This window comes from Vombatus ursinus, unplaced genomic scaffold (assembly GCF_900497805.2).
Source record: "Vombatus ursinus unplaced genomic scaffold, bare-nosed wombat genome assembly UNPS02014808.1, whole genome shotgun sequence".
NCBI lineage: Eukaryota > Metazoa > Chordata > Mammalia > Diprotodontia > Vombatidae > Vombatus > Vombatus ursinus.
In genome coordinates this window covers 2,056,688-2,076,589 of record NW_020954586.1, presented here as the reverse complement: position 1 = coordinate 2,076,589, position 19,902 = coordinate 2,056,688, and the positions used below count along the sequence as shown (strand labels likewise).

Here is a 19,902-nt window from a genome sequence, read left to right as displayed (position 1 = left end):
AAATAAATAAATAAATGAATGAATGAATGAATAAATAAATCATGACATAAACATACATATGGAAGTCAATAACGTGTGTAAGACACTATTTGCTGACCTTTTGCAGGGTTCTCTCTCCAGGGTCCCAAAGTTGGCAGCTGCCCTCCTGGTCATTCTGGCCACAGGTGGTAGATGTGGGTCCTTCACCTCATGTGCACCTCACCCCCCTCCCCCATGCACGTGTATGCTGGCGCTGTGTAGAAGTTGAGGGTCAGAACGCAGCTAGGCCTGGCTCTTAGGAACAGGCTGGGCCCTGCTGATCATGCCAGGCCAAGGAGCCTTTGGAGGGACTTTGCAGGCCTTAGCCTGGACACACTGCCAGCCTCTTGACTTCGGTTTTCCTGGCTATACTTAGTTCATTCATTCCCTGGGGATCTTTGTTAAGAAATGGCCCAGGTTCCTCCTTCTAAATTAAGTTTTTCCACTTACTCTAATAAATCTAGGGGGTAGATTGAGAGAAACTTAAGTTTGTCTGTGAGAAGAATGCTGCAGAGAACGGCTGGTTGTTATCTTCTCCCTGGCCTTTGCGGCTGAAACCGCCGGACGCTGCTCAGAGACTAGGATGGCTAAAAATAGAACAGCAGCTCTCTTTGGGCAGCCTTGGGGTGGGGCTCCCTCTCGTTCACTGTCTAGGGGGGGGGGGGGGGGGGAGCAAAGGGGTGAAAGGAGAGAGAAAAGGGAGGAGGGAAAGAGAGAGAAAAGGGAGGAGGGAAAGAGAGAGAAAAGGGAGGAGGGAAAGAGAGAAGGGGAGGTGGGGGAGTAGAGGGAGACAGGAGGAGAGAGAAGGAGAGAGGGGAAAGAGGGAGGGGGAGAAAGGCGGGGGAGAAAGGGAGGGGAGGGGGAGAGAGAGGGATGATTCCTTTGGGTTGGTTTTTCAGGTGCTTTTCTTTTCTGTTTGAAATGTATATCTCGGAGACAGAGATGGGAGCAGGCTTCCTGCAGAGAGGTGTTTTCTTTTTATTGTTTTGGGAGAGAGCAGGAGGGTTTCTTTTTGTTGTTGTTGTAAAAAAACACTTTGCTTTAAAGGAGATGAGAGAGAGAGAGAGAGAGAGAGAGTGTCTGTGTGTGTGTGTGCGTGTGTGTGTGTGTGTGTGTGTGTCCATCAGAGTTGAGTGAGCCCTGCAGAATTCAGGAGCAGGGGACATCCCGTGAGCGTGCAGGGAGCTCCCCAGACTGACCTGGGAGGAAGAGGAAGGAAGATATCCGCATGTGGCGCCTGATTGCGGTTCCCACCAAAAGAGCCGCCCGTCCTTTCCCCAGCCCGTGCTCCTCCAGGCCCTGCTCCTGGGCTCCGAGCCCAGCACTTCCTCTCTGACTCGGTCTCACTTTTCTGGTTCTCTCCTCTGGCAGGACAGTGAGGGGTTCTCTTGGGCCTGCTGTCCAGAGGTTGTTTCCCAGGCATGTTTCCTTCTTGCTCATTGGAGGCGCTCCCTCCAGCCTCTTGTTTCCTGGCAGCCCAAGCTTCCATGGGAAGGAGAGGATTCCTCATGCTCATGGACATCCCCGTCCCCATCTTCTTCAGTCCCATCTGGAACCCCAGGCCCACATTTTGTCTTTTAAGGAGTGTCGATGCTCAGCATCCCCAGTGAGAGGGCACCCAGCAGGATTAGGGGATGCCACAGGCTTGGACCCAGAAACGGGGGGAGGGATGCCAGAGTCGTCAGAACGGGCAGTGGACCGAAGGCTTTGCTTTGGGTGGAAGAGCAGACAGAACTAGGCCCATTTGTGGGCCTGCAAGGAAAATCCTGCTGGGGTCTGGAGAGAGCTGGCTCTTTGCTTTGGTGCCTTCAGGGAGGGGGAGACGCGGACTCCCTGGGCCTACTCCTGCTGCAGATTAGTGACTGGAGAATGAAGGGGGTCCTGAGTGGAGCTGGTCCCTCCAGGTGGCAAAGACCCTCGGAAAAGAAACGTTTTCAAGTTAGTCGCTACACCAAGGCAGACATAATTAGAGCGAAACCCACTGCTTATTTAGCAATGAGGAGGCGTAGCAGATAGAGCGCAGAAAGACCTGAGTTCAAATCCTGCCTCAGATGCTTGCTAGCTGTGTGATCCTAGGTAAATCACTTAGCCTGTGTTAGCCTTAGTTTCCTCATCAGTAAAATGGGGATAAATTTATGCTTTGCAGGCCTTCGAGCCCTGTGGGAAAGTTAGCTCTTCTGGCCTTGAAAGGGGTTTTTATCATCTGATCATCTTGGATGACGGGACCCTTTCTGACATAAGCATTTCCGGTGGGTTGTTTTCCGGGTTTTTTTGTGCCCAGGATGCCAGCCTCTATGGGGTCAGTGTGATGGAAGAGTGGCCCCTTTCTGCCCATTGCATGAGTAGGTTCTGGTCCTGGGGGAATCCTCGGGTGGTTCTTCGAAACCTCTGGGGGCCCAGGGCTCCTGGAGCACAACCAGCCCAGCCCTTTGTTCCTTGGGGGACAGAAGCCCACTTAATGAGGTTCTGGGGGGGGGTCTCCCTTTTAGGAGTCAGGGTTCTGCAGGGGCTAGGGGTGGGGCTGCACTCCTTGGGCATGGTCCTCTGTCCATACCGACTCCTGGTACTGGACGCCTGCCCTTGTTGGGCCTGATGGGATCTATGAGGAAGGAAGGTCGTGGATGTGCCTGAGTGTGACTGGTGTTCCTGTATGCCTGGCCGAGGGAGGGCTGTCCGATCGGTCCAGAGCAGTGGACGGAGCACAGCCCTGGGAAATGGCAGCCAGCCAGAGAAGGGCCAAGCAGAGCTGGAGAACCCCAAATGCTGGCTGCTGGGGAAAGCTGCTGCCTCACTTGGGCTGCGTGTGCAGGGCGGAGGGCAGCGCGCATCCCTCAGTGACCCACAGACGGCCCCCTCAGCCTGCCCTTGGGCCTTGGGCTCGCCACCAGGCTCCACGTTCTCACCCCAGGGAAGCTGGGTGGGGGGTTCTCAGGCAACCCTTCTTCCACCTGGTGCCTTGGCAGAGTCTGCCTGGGTTCTGCCCCCAGTGTGTTGGGTTCCTTCTGTCCTGGCCCGATGATGAACAGAGCGGAAGAGGGTCCCTGGTTCTCCTTGGAACCAAACGCTCCTTCCACTTTGATGTTCCTTGATGGAGGGAAAGGGTTAACAGGGTCCTTGGTAACGGTTGTTTGTTTTTTCTGCTTCTAGACGATCATAAGAGAGGGGATGTTGATGAAGCAGACAAGTTCCTTCCAGCGCTGGAAGAGACGGTATTTCAAACTTCGAGGACGGACCCTGTATTATGCAAAAACCGCCAAGGTGAGGAGACAGTGGGGCAGGGTGGGCATGTGACAGGGAGGCAGGGGGAGCCCCGCAGTCCTCCCGCGCAGGCAGATAGCATCCTTCCTGCAGAAAGGGCAGTGATTGCCAGTGCGGAGCTTGAGCCGTGATCTCAAGGATGATCTCAAGGTGGGGTTGCAAATTCTTGTTACAAAATGGCTTATTGTTCATTTAAAAGTTTTAAAATGTCACACTTTTTTTTCAAGGAGAGAAGTGTCACAGAATTGCCAAACAATAGGGTATTTAGTATTTTTAAAAAAACGCCGAGAATCACCAACTTCATGTAGGTTTTTTCTTTCCTGGCATTTGCAGTACCCTGGGCTTCTCGAGTCTGGGCCGTCAGCATTTATTATGGCGCTAAGAATTTCTGTGCCCTCCCTTCTGTTGGCCTTGGGGCTCGTGGACCACAGTCCCTGTCTCTGGGCAGGCCATCTTTTCAGAAGGAGCCAGGCAGGCATTGGATTTACAAGTGTTCATATATAAATAATGACCGACATTTGTGATGAATATCTCTTATCAGAGTGTGCCTCTGTGTGTGTGCGTGAGCGCCCGTGGATGGATAGGCGGGCATATCAGAAGGGGCTCTCTCTTTGCCCCAGGTTCCAGCAGCTGCTTGGAATGGGAGAAGGGAGGCTTGTTCAGCCGCCTGGTTCCCCCTCCCTTGATAAGGGCCTTGGACCAGAAGAGGGAAGAAATGAGAAAAGCTGACCCAAGTCTTTGTCAACGTTGAGCAAGGCTCTTATAAGGGCCTTATTACTGAGACACTTACTTTCTCTCCTGGGCCTCTGCCGTATTTTATTTTCTGTCCTAATGATGCATGGCTGTGGTTTCTCTTCCAGACCAGACCGTGAGGTCTTTGGTCACAGGGACCTGTCCCCACAGGGCCTGCCTAGCCCAGCAGTGCAGGAAGTGCTGGTCACCCAGCACCTTGCCTAGAGGCCCCACCCAGACAGGGATCCCTGCTGCCAGATGCCTGACCCGAGGTCCTCCTGCCTCTGCTTGAAGTCCCCAGGGAGGGGAAGCTCACTCCACTTTGAAATCGCTCCCTTCCTTAGGAGGGTGCCTCTTTGCAGCACCCTCCCCTCGCTCCTAGTTCCACCCTCGGGGCCCGGACAGAACAAATCTCCCTCTTCCAAGAGGCAACCCTTCAGATACTTAAAACGGCCATCCTGTCCCCCGAGCCTCCTCTTCTCCTGGCTGAACACCCCCCTTTCCTTCAGCATCTTCACACGGCAGGATCTCAGGGGCCCTCAGAGGGCTGGCTGCAGGCTCCGGGTGCTCTTCAGATGAGAATGGTGGCAGCCGTTCTAATGACCACAACCAGTGATGCTTGTGTGGTGCTTTGTGGTCCGCAGAGTGTCTTCTGACACGCCATGGCCAGTGTCGAGCACAGGCTTCTGACAAAAGGAGGATCTAGTGGGACTTTGGCTCCCTGTCCGGCATCCTGCACCAGTCTAGGCTGTCAGTGGCACATGTATGAACCTCCGCCCTCTTGCCATGACTCTGTGCCCCTTCTAGACTGGTGAATCCAAACCGATGGCTTTTCTTTTGTCCTTATCCAGTTCCATCTTGTCAGATTCAAATACGTGTTCTGGCTGGCTGTTAAGGTTCATTTGGGCCCCTTGTGATGCTGGCCAACTGATTTTCTACACTTTCTTCTGTTGTGGGCTAAGTCACAGCACAAGTAGCAGTCCCAGGGCGTATCACGATGGAGCCTTGTTTTTGATGGAAGCTGGTGGGGTGTTTTTGCCCTAGAGTGACTGGTGGGGATTTTTGAGCGAGAAGAACTTAAAGGAGTTTGAGGGTTACTACTGTTTAATAATTGAACTGAAAAAGAGCTGGGCTGCAATGGGATACCACTCTCCTCTTCACCTCCGTCTTTACAGGCTCTCTTGTCACTGAATTGACCAGAGGGACCTTTGAAACGCTGGGTCCATTTTACAAATCAGAATCTAAAATCCATTTCATGAATTTAAAGTTGGAAGGGACCCTTAAGGTCGTCTGGACCAGAGGGGCCAAACTCATGGCAGGGTGCTGGGCCAGATTGAAATGTCATTGAGAAATGCTTAACAAAATAGCTAAAAATACAGTTCACCACAGAGAATGTTAATTTCTAAGTCAACCTTTGTCTTTGAGTTTAATTGAGGCACGTTTAGAAAATAGCAGAGAATTTCCTCGGCCGCACTGCTCTCAGCTGGCTCCCCAGTTTTCTCTATGACAAGCCCGGTGGCTTGTCCTTGTTTGGGTCAGCTGTTACTAGCCCTGGGGGAGGGAAGTGGCTCCGTTGTCCTAGGGCATTCCTGGGACCGTTCTTGTGGGCTGTGTACTTTTGATGAGAAAAGCGTGGGGCACACCTGGCTTGTTGGGTGTCGGGACTCAGGATGTCCGTCTCTTTTTCTTTCCAGTCGATCATTTTTGATGAAGTGGATCTAACTGATGCCAGCGTAGCCGAATCTAGTACCAAAAATGTCAACAACAGTTTCACGGTAAGCTTCTCTGCCCGCCTCCTCCCTGGCGTCTTCTGTCACCTCTGATCAGCTTTTGGAGTCACCTTGTATTTTTTCAGCTCCACTTTCTGGTGGAAGGATCAATGGTAAACTGTGGTGAATTCTCAAAATAAATCTATGACTGCCCAGCAGTAAGGAGGCAATAGACTTCGAGAGGAGGACGGAGGAGACCCGTTGACTGTCAGCCAGCAGGCGCCTCAGCGGCTGCTCTGATGCTTGGCTGGTGTTTGTAGTCTGGTCGAGGCAGCGTGGCAGCAGTGGGCTCCCAGGACCGGGGTGCAACAGCTGCCTTGGCCCAGCTAATCATTCCCCAAGGCATTAGTTTGCTGTTTGCTTAATTGTTTCCCTGGAGGGAGTTCCCCCATACTGGTGAAATAATAAACGGAATTCCATTCTTCCTTTGGTCTTCAACATTTCTCCTTTTGCTGGTTATGGAATCGCTGGTTGTCAGTTGCCTTGTTTTTAAAAATACGTGCATGCTTGGTTTGTGAGTCCTCTTCCTCCTTAACCTGTGTTTAAAATAGGGAGAGAAATGTTCCCCAGAGAGCCGCCAAAGCTGCATGCCGTGTCCTGGGTCACGTCTCTGCTTGGTTTTACTTTCTTTGACAATAATTATTTGTCATTCCTCTGACTTTGTTTTGGACCCACTCACTTCTCTGCCTTTTGTTTACATTTCCTTCCTTGGTGCAGTCATCCACACGGCATTATGCTCTACGAAGGATGTGTGGTGTTTTTCTCGCCTTACTTTATTTGGGTTCTTTGTGCCCCAGTGTGGTATCTTTGTAAAGGTAGCGAGTGATGCTGCACAGCACACGTGGTCTTTGACGCCGACGTCGGGAGCCATCCCGGGGCTCTCGGGTCTAGATCATCCATCCCTCTGTCGGCCTCCTCTCGCCCTCTCCAGCTTCCTTGTTTCTCTTCTTCTGTTGACTGGTTTCTGAAAGAGAAATGTAAAAGTGGCCTTGGTCACTGCGCTACTCTGTTGTTACATTTCGCTTTTCCACGCTCTGCTCTGCTGTCCAGACAGTAAATACTGATAGGATTTCATTGTCTGTGGTGCCTTAAAGCGTCGTGTGGTTTTCCTGTTGTCTTTCTTGACCTTATGTGTATTGATGGAAGCCTTCTCTGAAATGATGATGGCAACTCTCGGTTTGTTTGTTTTCTTTTTTTCAATTTGCCTGAAACGTGATCCTTTCTGGAAGGGACCTTAGAGGGTGTCTAGTCCAGTCCCTGCATTTCCCAGGTGAAGAAACTGAGGCTCAGGGAAGTTGTGACAAGACTCGGGTCCCCCAGGTTGTCAGTGGCAGAGGAGAGATTTGAACCCGAGGCCTCTCCCTCTTCATCTCCTGCAGCCTCCCTTAGGGGGTGTGTTTCTCGTATGCTGCAGACCGTGGAGCTCTGTTCTCTGATCTGTTCTGCTTTTCACTTCGGTTTTGTTGGCAAGTTCAATCAGCATTCACGGTTATAATTAAATCTGTTTCCCTCCATCCAGTTCTCTTCTATTTTTTTGATGCACCCCAGGTTCCCAGTGTGTTTTGCATTTAGCGGTCTGATTACAGTCCTCTCCCAGAGACAGCCTACTCGCTCCCTCCCTGAGCTGCTCAGCCCCAGCCCAGATTCCTTGGTCCGACTTGTGTTAATTGCTTTCTTTTTTTTAAAATGCTTCCCTTGCCCGTCACACAAAAGCACGTAGCTGCCTCTCCTCCTTCAGCCCCTTCCCATCATTTCTCTTCTTTGTTTGAATGGTCTTCATCAGTGGCACTCCATTCTAAGAAATATTCATTCGGTTTTTTCTCTTTCCTCTTACTTTCCTCTTGTAGTGAACCCTGATATCTCATCCCCTTTCTTGGGCTTTGCCCCCAAACTTTCTCTCTTTGTTCTTTTAGTGTCTGACACATGTGGTAAGATTTCTAAAAGACCATTTTTGTTTCCTTCTCTTCTCAGCCTAGTTTAGAGCATGGTTTGGACAACTGCCTTCCCTACCTCTTTATTTTGAAATTAAATTTTATTTTTTTAATTGTTCAACATTTATTTTTTTTCTCTCTCCCACCACTAAAGAAAAAGAAAGAAAAACAAAACCCTTGTAACAAGTAAGTATAATTTAGAAAAACAAATTCTCACATTGCCCATGTCTAAAAAGATAAATATGTCTCGGTCTGTGTGGGGCGCATTCTTCATCTGTCCTCTGGAATCAGAGTTGGTCATTGTGTTGGGCAGAATTCTTAAATCTTTCAAAGTTGTTTGTCTTTATTGCATTGTTGTTGTGTAAGTAATTCTCCGGGTTGTGCTCACTTCACTCTGCATCCGTTTATACAGATCTTCTAAGATTCCTCTGAAGTCATCCTTTCTGTCTTTTCTTAGAGTTCAATCCTATTCTATTCCGTTCCTATTCCATAATTTGTTCCTGTGCTCTCCAGTTGATGTCTGGACCAGTTTGCAGCTCCACCAACAATGTATTCGTGTGCCTCTTTTCCACAGTCCCTCCAGTATTGGCCATTTTCCGGTTTTGTCCACTGCGGCCTAGTTGTGCAGTGGAGCCCTGGAGCAGCCTGTAATTCCCGTGATTTGGGGCACGTGGCCCCTGTCACCCAGAATCTTCCACAAGTGGCTTGTTTATGTTATTTGACTAGTTGCCAATTATTCACCCCCTTTTGGTGCAGGAGTCATTTGTTTACGCGGGGAGAGAAGGAGAGTGTCTGGTTAGTGGAGGGGAAGGATGCTGGCTCAGTATTCAAAGAACCCAGCTGCATTCCACGAGCCACTCAGGCCCCCCAGCCTCCCAGCTGAAAAATCAGGGTCTGCCTTTCTCTCCTGCTTCCTTAAAGCCTTTAGAATAATTCCTGATGATGGGTTTTTCCCATTAGTGTTTTTTCTGGTTTTCTCTTAATAGCCATCAGACAAAGGGAGATCTCTTTCTCTCTCCCTCTCTCTCTCCTCTCTCTCTCTCTCGATTGTTTTTATTTTATTTTTAATGGACATTTATTTTCTCTTCCATTCCCCACTTTCCTCCCCCTTAAGTTTGAAAGAAAGCAATAACCTGCTTGTTGATGAATCTCACATAGATTGAAGCCCAGGTGCCCTTCTCCAGGTCCCCATTACTCTGCTGACAGATGCTACTACAGTTTTCCACACAGGGCACAGGGGAGCCAGAAATGTGACTGGACACACGGGAAGCCATGCAATTGAATGTTTCCTGACTGTGGCCTAGAGCTGCTGGGGCTGTTCCCCATATGGCCGCGCACCGCGGGATTCGGGACTGATTATCAGGAGCAGTAGGTTTGGAAGCGGGCAGTTCTGCTTGACTGCGTGCCAGAAGAATCCTCGCAAGGCTTTGGAGAGCAAAATTTATGTTTAATTTCAGAGTTTTTTGTTTGATTTGCATTTGGAGTTTATAGGGTATGGGTTTTTTTTAAAAAGGACTTGACTTTTTAAGATGCTGTGCGAATGTGCCTCCATCAGGGAGGCAGGTTTCATCATGCCGAGTAACAGGGCTGGTGATGCCATCATCATCCAAGCCCGCCCCTCCTGGAGCCACTCTCCACCTTCTGTCCCCACCCCCCCAGCGCTTTCCTGCCAACACGTGCGCTGCCCGCCTGTCCTCCCTCCTGCTTCCTTTCAGACCCTTCCATGATGGCGCCTCTGCTCACATGCTGGATCCTCCTCACTCTCCTGTGCACCCCTCCGTGGCCCTCGTGAGATGCTCTGTTTTGGTCCTCTAGCACCAGTGGGGTTCCGTATTCCCTGATGTTTGACACAGGGCCTTCCCTTTCATGGGAAGCTTAGGGCTGTTAAAGGCCCTCTGATCCAGACACAAAGGACGTAATGCGGGCCCCTGAGGAGCCGGTGTCCTTGGCATTGGCAGGGACGTGCACAGAACACATAGGTGTGAGAGTGGCCGGCTCGCTGGAGGAAGAGAGAGAGCCCCGACAAAGAAGGGGGTCAGGAGTCATTGCCCTTGGGAGCTGGCATGTGATTGGACCCTTATCTCACTTGTGAGCAAGTGGTAAGGAAGAGGATGTGGGGGCCCTCGCTCTTTCCCTGGGGGCAGCAGCCTGAGCCCAGGTGTGGTCCCAGAAGGAATGCAGAAACCCCTCCAGAATGAGGTGAAGTTCTCCCTGGGGGCTCGGGCCCAGCAAGGGCAAGGAGTGACTGGGCCTGAGGCGACGGTTCGGGGGCAGCAGGTGCTATGCTGGGTCTGCTGTCAGAAGCTCATTGCTTTGCAAAGGTACCCCCAGCGATGGAGGATTTGTCCAACAATGGGAGCCCTGAGAAAAGTCACGATGCAGGAGAGACCAACGTTGAGGCTGGGCCCCTGGGCCTCGGCTGTGCGCCATCCCTGGCCGGCCTCTGATGTTTGGTGGGAAGGGACGATGGTGTCACCGGAGCATCATCTCCACGCCTCACCCTCCTGGGTCCTCCCCTGGGGTCCATTCACCCCTCTGCAGGCGGCTTCTAGATGGGCCAGCCTTGAGGCCTCGCGTGCAGCGCAGATACAGCGCATCAAAGACACGGCTCTTCTGTCTCCCGACTTTGTCCTCTTCCAAACCCACACGTTGCCATCCTTCGGTCCCTGGGAATTCCTGCCTTTGCCCCCGGGTTTACCAATGTTCTCTCACTCGAGGCGCCCAACAGCCCTGTGAGGAGGTGCCACTCTTGTCCCTGTGTCCTGCCAGGACAGCAGCTGAGGCCAAGAGAGCTGGTATCTGAGCAGGATTCGAAGTCAGGCCTTCCTGACTCCAGTCTGGCGCCTTCTCTGCTACGCGTGGCAGCCCGCGGCCTACAGGATTCACTTCACTTGATTTATTTTGTGTGTGCGCCTGGGTGCGAGTTTCTAGAGAGCACGCTTAGATTTCCACCCTGTTTTCACAGTGCTTGGCACACAGTCGGGGCTTAATAAATGTTTGTCAGTGGATCGATTTGTTGCTTCATCTGGAATGGGGAGCAAGCTTATTATCTGATTTTAAAGGAATCTCATACTTTCCTCTGTGTTCTTTGCTAGCATCCCATCCCTGCGTCGCTTCAGACCAAACTTTGGGGAGCCCTGGCAGCCACCGTTGGGTGTCCGTCCGTCCATCCTCTCTCCCCTGGAGGAGGCTCAGCCTCCAGGGTCTGGCCATGAGGCTAGGAAGTTGTCCTGGGGTTGGGGGAATCCACGAGTGGGACACACATACAGGAAGCAGACAAATGGCGAGGGCCGGGCCTGCTATAGACAGACAGCGGCTGCTGCCGGCAAGCTCTCCTGACGTTTCTGGTGCCATCTTTAACTACCACAGCCATCGGATGCCTGCTGGTTTCCTCTCCTTTAAGGCAGAAAAACTGCTTATGGACTTGAGTTTTTTTCACCTTTCCTTTAAGAAGCACCACTTAGTGCCTGTGAGCCTGAAAGGAGGGAGCGTGAGCTGCTCGTGGGGCCAGTGGAGCAGCGCTGAGGTCAGTCAGTTTGCCCCCGCCTTGCAGTCAGTCCTGTCAGCGGCAGCTTCGTACTGACCACTCTGATTTTCTGGAGAGGACACTGGACTCTGTCTGGCATGTCAAATGACCGTCAGACTCATCGGCCCCCATTTCATCATTGTTGCCACACCTGCTGCTGAGGAAATGGGAGAGGGAGATGGGGTGCGTTTGGCTTTATCACCTGGGGGCTCAGTGAGTCCCTCAGTCAGGCATAGACGCCTGGTCTGCTGTGTTGAATGCGTCGTTAATACATTACACCTCCTTTCTTAACCAGCTTAAAAATTACTGTTTGTCATATGGGGGGGGGGGGGGCAGAAGAAGAGGGAAAAACTAGCAGAATTGACCAATACATGGACAAAGGCTGAAAACGTGTGCTGTGGTGAGCGCCTGTGGACCTCTGACCTCTGAGAGGGCAGGGCTGGGACCTCTTCTGGGGCCCTGTCTGTCCTCTATAATCTGCACCTCCTGCTTCTGGGCTAGTGGTTCTTTCCATTTACATTGCTGGAGTTATGTTGAGCCAAGAGAATCACTGAGTCGGGAGGCCGGAGTCCCTGGGTCAGAGTAGTGGTGGGGAGAGGTATAAGAAGGCCAAGCCGATGCCTTTGCCTTGGCTCCCAGAGGCCATCGGGAGCCGCTGCGCTTTATTGAGTAGGGGGTGACATGGCCAACTGGCGTGTCAGGACAGTCACTGAGCAGCCCTGTCACCACCTGTCCCTGACCAGGAGAGGGCCCTTTGCCCCACACCCAGCCTCCGCTGCCCACTTGCAGGTGGCCACCTCGCCACCTTGCCATCCGAGGCTTCGTCCTGCCCGGGGCAGCTCCTCGGCACCAGGTGTGTCTCCGTCTCCTGGAAGGGACAAAACAGGAACTTGGTGCCCTGGCTGTCAGACATCTCGCGCTCCTCAGGGGAGGTTGAGGCACATCGGGTTTTTGTCAGGGGTCAGAATAGGAAAGAGGGCGGGAGGAAGACCCCAGAACTCTTCTAAAAGGAAGGCCAGGCTGGGTGCAGTAGATGTCATAGAGTAAATGGGAGGGAGGAGATCTGTGTGGTGAGGTTGAGGGAAAGGGGGTACAGAGCGGGCCCCTATTCTGCTGTCAGGTGGCGGTGGTTTCAGTTGTGCATGTCCGACCCTATGTGACCCCGTGGCGGCTTTCTCGGCAAAGATACAGGAGTGGTTTGCCATTTCCTTCTCCAGCCCATTTGACAGATGAGGAAACTGAGGCAAAGAGGGTGAAGTGACTTGCCCAGGTCACCTAGCTAGTGTCTGAGGCTGGATTTGAACTTGTGAAGATGAGTCTTCCTGACTTCAGGCCTGGCGCTCTATCCACTGCACCACATAGCTGCCCTGGAATTAGATCCTACGCTCTATCCACTGCGCCACATAGCTGCCCTGGAATCAGATCCTACGCTCTATCCACTGCACCACATAGCTGCCCTGGAATCAGATCCTACGCTCTATCCACTGCACCACATAGCTGCCCTGGAATCAGATCCTACCTTTGAGACCACATGTATGTCCTATAACTATAACCTCCCTGAGCCTCAGTTTCCTCTTCTGTAAAATTGAGGGTGTTGATCATTTAAATTTGAGCCACTCCCCTGTCTCTGATCTCCATTTGTTCAATTCTAATTTGTAACATATTGTTTTTTTCTGTTAGATTTTGTACTTTTTTTCCAATTAGCCAATTGTGCTTTTAAAGGACTCCTCTACCTCTCTCATTTGACTTTTAAAATCCTTCTTGAGTTCTTCTAAGAAGCCTTTTTGGGCTTCCGACCAGCTCATATTCCCTTTTGATGTTGCAGATGTGGGTTTGATGACAGTGTTGTCCTCTTCAGAATTTCTGTCTTGATCTTCACTCTTCTCATAATAGGAATCTATAGTATGTTTCTTTTTCACTCATGGTGCTTCTTTATTCCCTGGCCTTTAAAGAGATTAAGCTCTCCTGCTGGGGAGCAGAGGGCACCGACCCAAGCTTCTTGTGTTGGGAGCCTAGGTCTTGGTCACTGGCTTTGTGTCCTGGGGCCTCTTAGGTTGGCAATTGGAGGCTGTAGGTTTCCGGCAGCTTATCTGGTGTTGGGCTAGAATCAGCAAGGCTGGAACTTTCAGGTAAATCTAGGTTGCCTGCTTTTCCTTTCCTTTAGCTTTCTTCAGCTCTTTTTAGATGGGTGCTGCAGGGCGTTTATCTGCCTGGGGCCCCCTGCAGTGCTGCCTCCCTTATTTCTGTTGAGGTACTGGGAGACTCTTTTGCTGCAGAATGCCAAGGCACCTGGTGGTTTTCTGAGCTGGTTTCCACCAGTTACCCCACTCTCACTGAGGCACTCGGAGGTCCAGGTGTTGGTGTTTGCCTGCTCGACCACCTGGGCTTCGGGATCTCCTCCTGGTTGGCAGTTGGAGGCTGTAGGGTTCTGACAGCTTACCTGGTGTTGGGCTGGAATCAGCAAGGCTGGAACTTTCTGGCACCTCTAGGTTGCTTTCTTCATCTCCTTTCAGACAAATGCTGTCGAGTGCTTATCCACCTGGGGCCCTTTGTAGTGACGGTTCCCTTATTTTTGCTGAGGCACTGGGAGACCCATTTGCTGCAGAATGCCGAGGCACCAGAATCTCCTCCTGGTGTGCTAAAGTGGGCCTTTCCACTAGCTGGCTGGGCGACTCCCGGTTCCGTACTGCTCCCCTTCCGCCAGGCCCCCAGAGGGGCCTTTCCCGTTAATCCCTGTAGCTCCCTGGGCTCCTGCACTGCTGCACCCCGTCTTTCTTCCAGTTCAGCTGTTCCAGGGTTTTTTCTGGGGTGACATTTTCTGGGTTTTCAGAGGTTGACGGGAAGGGTGAGAGCGACGGCCTTTTCACTCCGCCATCTTGGCTCCTGGAAGCCCCGTCTCTGATCTCACTGGGGTGGGGTGAGGGGAGCTTAAAACCTTTCACCCGGTCTCATGGTGCCCAGTCTTTTCCCTGTCTTGCTGTGAATCCTCTGAAGACATGCCCAGGACGGTGGGAGCCCGCATTCCCTGTACTGACACACAGCGAGTGATGCCTCGCTCACTGCTTCTCGTTTTCACATCCTCTTTGGCCAAGGCCTGAACATGGAGAGCCAGAGACAGTCCGAAGGAGGGAGGGAGGGGACGGAAGGGAGGGGGTGGGGGGGTTCTCAAGCCCCCCGTGTGTGTTTACAGAAGGTCCTGGGGCAGCTTGAGAGGGAGCCAGGCTCAGAGTTTGGGGGAGAAGAAGGATTTCTGTGTTAAATTGTCAGAAATGGTGAGGCTGAGCTGGCAGAGGCCCTGGGCGGGCAGCAGCTGCCTGGGGCTGGGGGCCTGGCCAGGGCTTCTCCTTCTAGCCTGCCCCCTCCTGGGGCAGGGGGCTTTGTCGGAGAGGGTGCAGGCGGCCGGCCTTGAGCACAGAGCCCTCTCCAGAGCCTTGCATCACGCCCATGCTCACCCCTCTTCAGGAGGGGCTGGCAGAGCCAGAGCTGACGTGGCTGGGGGTGCTGTCGAGAAGAAGAGTTACCAAATGATGGGGAAGATCCTGGGAAGACTAGAGGAGGATGTTTGCCTGCCCCCTCCCAGAAGTTAGAAAGAAGCACCCTTCCCCCTTCCTGGGAGTAAACGCCCTGGAGTCCCTGCCTTCAAATCTTGCCTCTGAGGCTTCTTAAATGGGTGATCTGGGGCAAGGGCAAGGCCCTTACCTGGGTGAACTGGTGAGCTGGGGTGGGGCCAGGCCTCCCTGAGGTTCCCCCCCCCCCGCCTTGGGGCCATCCCCTCCCCACCCTGCACCTCCCTGCCCCCCATCTCTATTCCAGCCCTGATCTAGAAGTCTCTTGAGTTCACACTTTACAACCGCATGTCATTTGGTACTTTGCTACTTTTTACTGTTTAATTGAAGTTCTTTTTTTAAATATCATTGTCACTTCCCCCTCCCCCATGGAACCATCCCTTGTAACAAGCAGGTGACAAAACCAGCTCATTGACTGTCAGTGAATGCAGGGCCGCCCCGGTCTTCCTGCTCTCTGTGGCCACACGGTGGGGGGAGGGGACCTCTTAACTGAAGCCTGCCCCTCCTGCTTGCAGTCACCCATTCATTTGGTCCCAAGTTCTTGGTGTTGGTCATTTCTTCTGGTGGATGAACATTGACATTCGTTGGCTGAGGCCCAGGTGGCAGCGTCCGCTCCCCCTCTGGCCCTGGGCTCTCGTGGCAGTGCCGCTCTTTGTCTCTTTGCCCACACGGGCCCTGCACCTTTGCTCTTGGCTTCGTGTGGGCACGGCTGGCTTCTGGTGGAATTCCAAGCTGTTTTCCAGAATCGCCAGCCCACTTCCCATTGACATCCACGATGCACTCTGTGCCTCTTTCTCCCAGCCGCGCGGCATTCATCCCTTTTGGTCTTGGCGTGAAGTCAAAGCTCAGCTGTTCCGATTTGCATTTCCCTAACTCTCTGTTGACGTGTTGTATGGTCTCTATGGCGGAGCCCACTGGTGGCGGGCACACTGTGGCATCCAGCCCGGAGCAAGCGGCAAGAAGAGGAGTGAAGATGGCGCCACAGAAGAGGGAGAGGAGACGGGCTGGGTGGGTGGAGGCGGACGTGTCACCCACCTGCCTTCTCCCCCGGCTCTTCCCTCAGCACCCGGGGCCTTCCTGGCCCTTCCCTCTGGGGAACCCCTGGCCAGGCAGCTCTGCTTCAGACCCTTTGGACTGGGCTGTGACCCTGGCGTTCTCTCTACCTATTCACTGCTTCTTCTGCTTCTCAGCTCCTCTTTGTGCGCCATCTTCCCCCAGTAGAATATAAGCTCTCTGAGGGCAGGGGCTGTCTTCTTGCTGCTTGGATTTGTGTGCCCAGCAAGCAGTCAATGCTAGGTGCTTCTGAGACGCTGGGTGCCTGTGTGCCTTCCTCCACTGACACCCTGAAATACCAGGAGAGAGTGAGGAAGGTCTCTTAACACACACTGGTGGAGGCAAGGGCAAGAGGCCTGGGTGGACGCTGACAGTCACCATCCAGGAGCACATTGAATGTTTTCTCACTCACTGTTAGTAACTGGCAGCCTTCTCTGCTGCCATGAGAAGATGAGAAACCTCTGCCACCAAAGAAAAGGCCCCAGAGTTCCCATTACCTTGGCCGAGCAGAGAGATGCAACAGAGGCCGAGGGGCGTTCCTTCTTGGTAGCAGCTCTGGAGGCCTCCAGCTGAGGCCAGGCTACAGTTGGGTCCAGCTGGTGGCAGGATGCTGCCGGTGGTCCTCGTTTCAGAGAACTTGTTAGGCCCTGGACTGTGCCCACGCACAGAATGAGCCAGAGAAGAGGCCCGAGGTTATCGGGGCGGGGGACCCCAGGGTACGGAGCCGGAGGCCCAGAAGGGGCCGCCTAGGTGACATTGGATCACAGCTCGCGTTTGGACGTTGCCTCTCCAGCATGGCCGAGGTCGATTTTGAGAGTCGCCGGACGAACTGTGGAGTGCAGTAGCTGTGGGGGGCCCGTCTTCCTCCTCAGATGTCCAGTTTGTAGCAGCCTTCCCATCTGACAGCTCAGGGACGCAAGGCCTGACTGTCCTGGAGACCTGCACGGGACGAGGATTCAGCTTGTGGCTCTCCAGCTGTTTGTCATAGAACCGTGTCTGTGGAAGTGATCTGGGCCTCCGTTTGTCTCTGGCTTCACTGAATGATCTTTACTTGGATTTCAACATCAGTTTCCCTGTCCGGCTTGTTTCGAGCGCCAGGATTTCGTACGAGAAGGCTTCGCCTCTGTCCCTTTGGACTCTCTGAGGACAGAGAGAACAATGGTGCCTGCCCATTCCCAGGAACCCCGGGATCAGGCCCTGGGGGGGGCACCCTCGGGAGCCCCGGGGCTTCCTTTGCCTCTGACACCTTCTGAGAGTCCTCTGTCACTGCCAAGCGCGAACTCAAGGAAGGCTGGACGGGGGACTTGTGGGCAGACCCGGCCCGACACAGACAGGAAACCCCATGTTGTTGCAGCCGGCACCCGCCTCCGGGAGAAGGGAGATGGTCTGGCGGTCAGCAGAGGAATGTGGCTGCCCCGAGCGATCCAGGCATGCCACCCTGGCTTCACGGTCGGGGGATCCGGCTCTTGGTGTGGGAAGGCATCTGGGAGCCAGAGCAGCTGAGTGCTGCCAGCTGCTTGTGCTGTTGCAGAGGTCGCCCGCATTGCCGGGCAGAGGCCGCCAGGGTTAAAAGGCACAGACATACTCAGGCAGGGCTTTCTCTTACTCTGCTAAACTGGCAGGTGAGTAACGGGCCAGGGCTCCTTACCTGCAGCTACAAATGGGCTGGGTTCTCCCCCAGGTCTCCTCAAGCTGGGGTTCCAGTTTTGTCCCACCCAGGTCTGCGTGTTGATCTTTTGTTCTTGGAATCCTGGTGAGGAGAAAAGGAGCCGTGAAGCAGTTAAGGAAGAACGTGTCTCTTCTCCATTTTCTCCTGCGGAAGAGAAAAGGCCCCTCGGGGGACCTACTGATTCCCGGACTCCCAGGGCTTTAGCTTTTCTTTCTTTAAAAGCAATCTTTCTTGCGACTTTAAGCATCAAATAGAGTGAGCCTTTCCACCCACCCTCCTGGTGCAGCCACAGATGCCCTGTGTGTCCTCCTTCTTTTTGGCTTCTACACTAAATTGCACGTGGGACTTTAAGAGCTACCCGGCCTGTCTCTGCCCTCCCTTCTGGCTGGTGTGTCGTTGCTTCCTCGTTGCGGGAGGCCAGAGGGTGCTGCCTCCCCTCAGTTTAGAAAAAAGGACGTGTGGCCCTTGGGAGTGGCCGCGGTGGGCATTGTGACGGGGGCGGAGAAGGGCTGGTGCCTCCTGTTTCTCTGAAGGTGTGACAGAGTCCCACTGGCAGGAGCCCAGGCCGTGGCCCTCGGGGCGGAGGCAGCCACTAGCCGGACCTGGGTCTGGGCTCCTTTGGCACGTTCACTGGAGTAGAAACATGTGATGCTTTTTATTGGGAGGACGAATACAGAAGCTTTTGTTACTGCATCTTTGCAGGAAGTAGAGTTCAGTCCTCGAGCCTGGGGACTGCTGGGAATGTGTCCAGAGAGGCCTGGTGAGAATTCTGTGTCCTTGGTAGCCCCGGGGCCCTGCTCTGTCCTGGGGGAGGAAGCCGGATCTCAGAGAGGGGCCAAGTGTCAAGACTTTCTCCAGAGTCTGTCTTGGTATGCAGGGGCTCCTAGCTGCAGGATTGGAGGGTAAGCTTCCTGGAGGCAGGGAGGGGGGAGGAGGCACCTCATGGCCTGGGGCAGATCACTGCCTCCCCATCCCTTCCCTGCCCAGCTGGAGCTGCCTTCCCTGTTGCCCTGTGCGGCACAGTCTGTGTTTCAGGCATCAGGTTGGATTGAGCCAGACTGGCGTATGTGTCCCCAGGGGTGTCCTAAGGACAGTGAGATCATCCCTGTAAAGCCCGGGCACGGCGCCTGGCACATAGTAGGTGCTGTAGAATCGCTCGCTGTGATTGTTCCTCCTCCTCCCCACCCCCTTCCCCAAATCCTTTGGTCACACTGTCCTTCAGGGGGCTTTGCATTTCTCTACCGGAGGGGGAGATGTTGCCCCCTTTCCCTGCTGCCCTTTGGTGAATGGATGTCATGCCCAAGTACTGTGTGGGAGCTCAGGGGGGTCTCTTCCCTGGGAGAAGCTTCTCACAGAGCTTGCCTCACCGCCAGAATGTGAAAACTGCATCCCCAGCTCTCCCGGCTGCCACCCAATCTCACTGGAGTACTTTGCACAATGCGCCCTGGGTAAATACAGCCCTGGGCCAATGTACACAGTGTCTTTAAAAACAATCCTTTTCCTGCTGAGAATTCCAGGACTTTAAACCAGCCTTTTGTCACTGTTCACCTTTGCACACACCTGGGGTGGAGGAGGAGAGGAAGGAGCCCCGATCAGCTTCCTTGCTGTCCTTGGGATCTGGAGGCTGGAGAAGGAATATGCTTCGCTATCCCGCTGTCCTGGACTGCGCCTGCGCTGGCTGAGCCCCCTCCGCTGTAGAAGCAGTGGGTGGCGGTCTCTTGCTTCGATAACCGTAGCACCCTGTTAGCAGATACAGCTTGGTGGGGGCCGCCAGGGGCTCTCCAAGCTGGGATCTTGGCTGGAGTGGAGGCCAGCCTCTGCAGGCCAGCCTCGCCTCGGCTGTATCCCTCCCGACCTCAGGTAGGGCTGGGCCAGGATTCTCAAGGAGCTGGAGGGGCCAGCGGAATCGAGGATTCCCTTGGCAAGGTCGGTTTTACGAGAGTCTCACCCCATATTTCCCTTGCCTGCCTTCTTCACAGGGTGGGGAATGGGAGGAGAGAGCGAAGGTCACGGGTCTTTCCTGTAATTCTGATAGGGTCAGCTCATTCCCCGCACAGCCATGAGGGTGCCCTGCCGGAGGCTGCAGTGGCTACGAAGAATGGCTCCCTTGGCCGCTTTTTTCTTCTTTCCACGACTCTTCCACCTTCAGATGGTGCGGCTTTGGAAGGTGGCGTGCGAATGCCCGTAGAGTGCTCCCATTTCACAGATGGAACCACTGAGGCTCAGAATGGCCTGCCCCAGATCAGGGGGTGAGTGGCTGAGCTGGGGTTGAGGGCCTGGCGTGTGGAGCTTTGCTCTTGGAGCATCCTTTATGCAGAGCCGGAAATAGGGATGAGGAAACTGAGGCACGAGAGATAAATGGCAGAGCTGGGATTCGAAC

General features: G+C 53.6%; 1 protein-coding gene across 4 annotated transcripts in view; it reads left to right on the top strand.

The window, feature by feature from the left end:
* DGKD (diacylglycerol kinase delta) overlaps positions 1-19,902 on the top strand; it is a 128,246-nt gene that overhangs the window by 34,633 nt on the left and 73,711 nt on the right. For 2 of the 4 annotated variants that reach the window (XM_027875288.1, XM_027875293.1), the window contains exons 3-4: positions 3,166-3,276; positions 5,703-5,783. In XM_027875288.1, coding sequence (XP_027731089.1) covers positions 3,166-3,276; positions 5,703-5,783 — 192 coding nt within the window. Of the gene's footprint in view, positions 1-3,165; positions 3,277-5,702; positions 5,784-15,112; positions 19,772-19,902 lie in introns of those variants that run through there. The other 2 variants (XM_027875292.1, XM_027875289.1) reach the window with 2 other exon arrangements.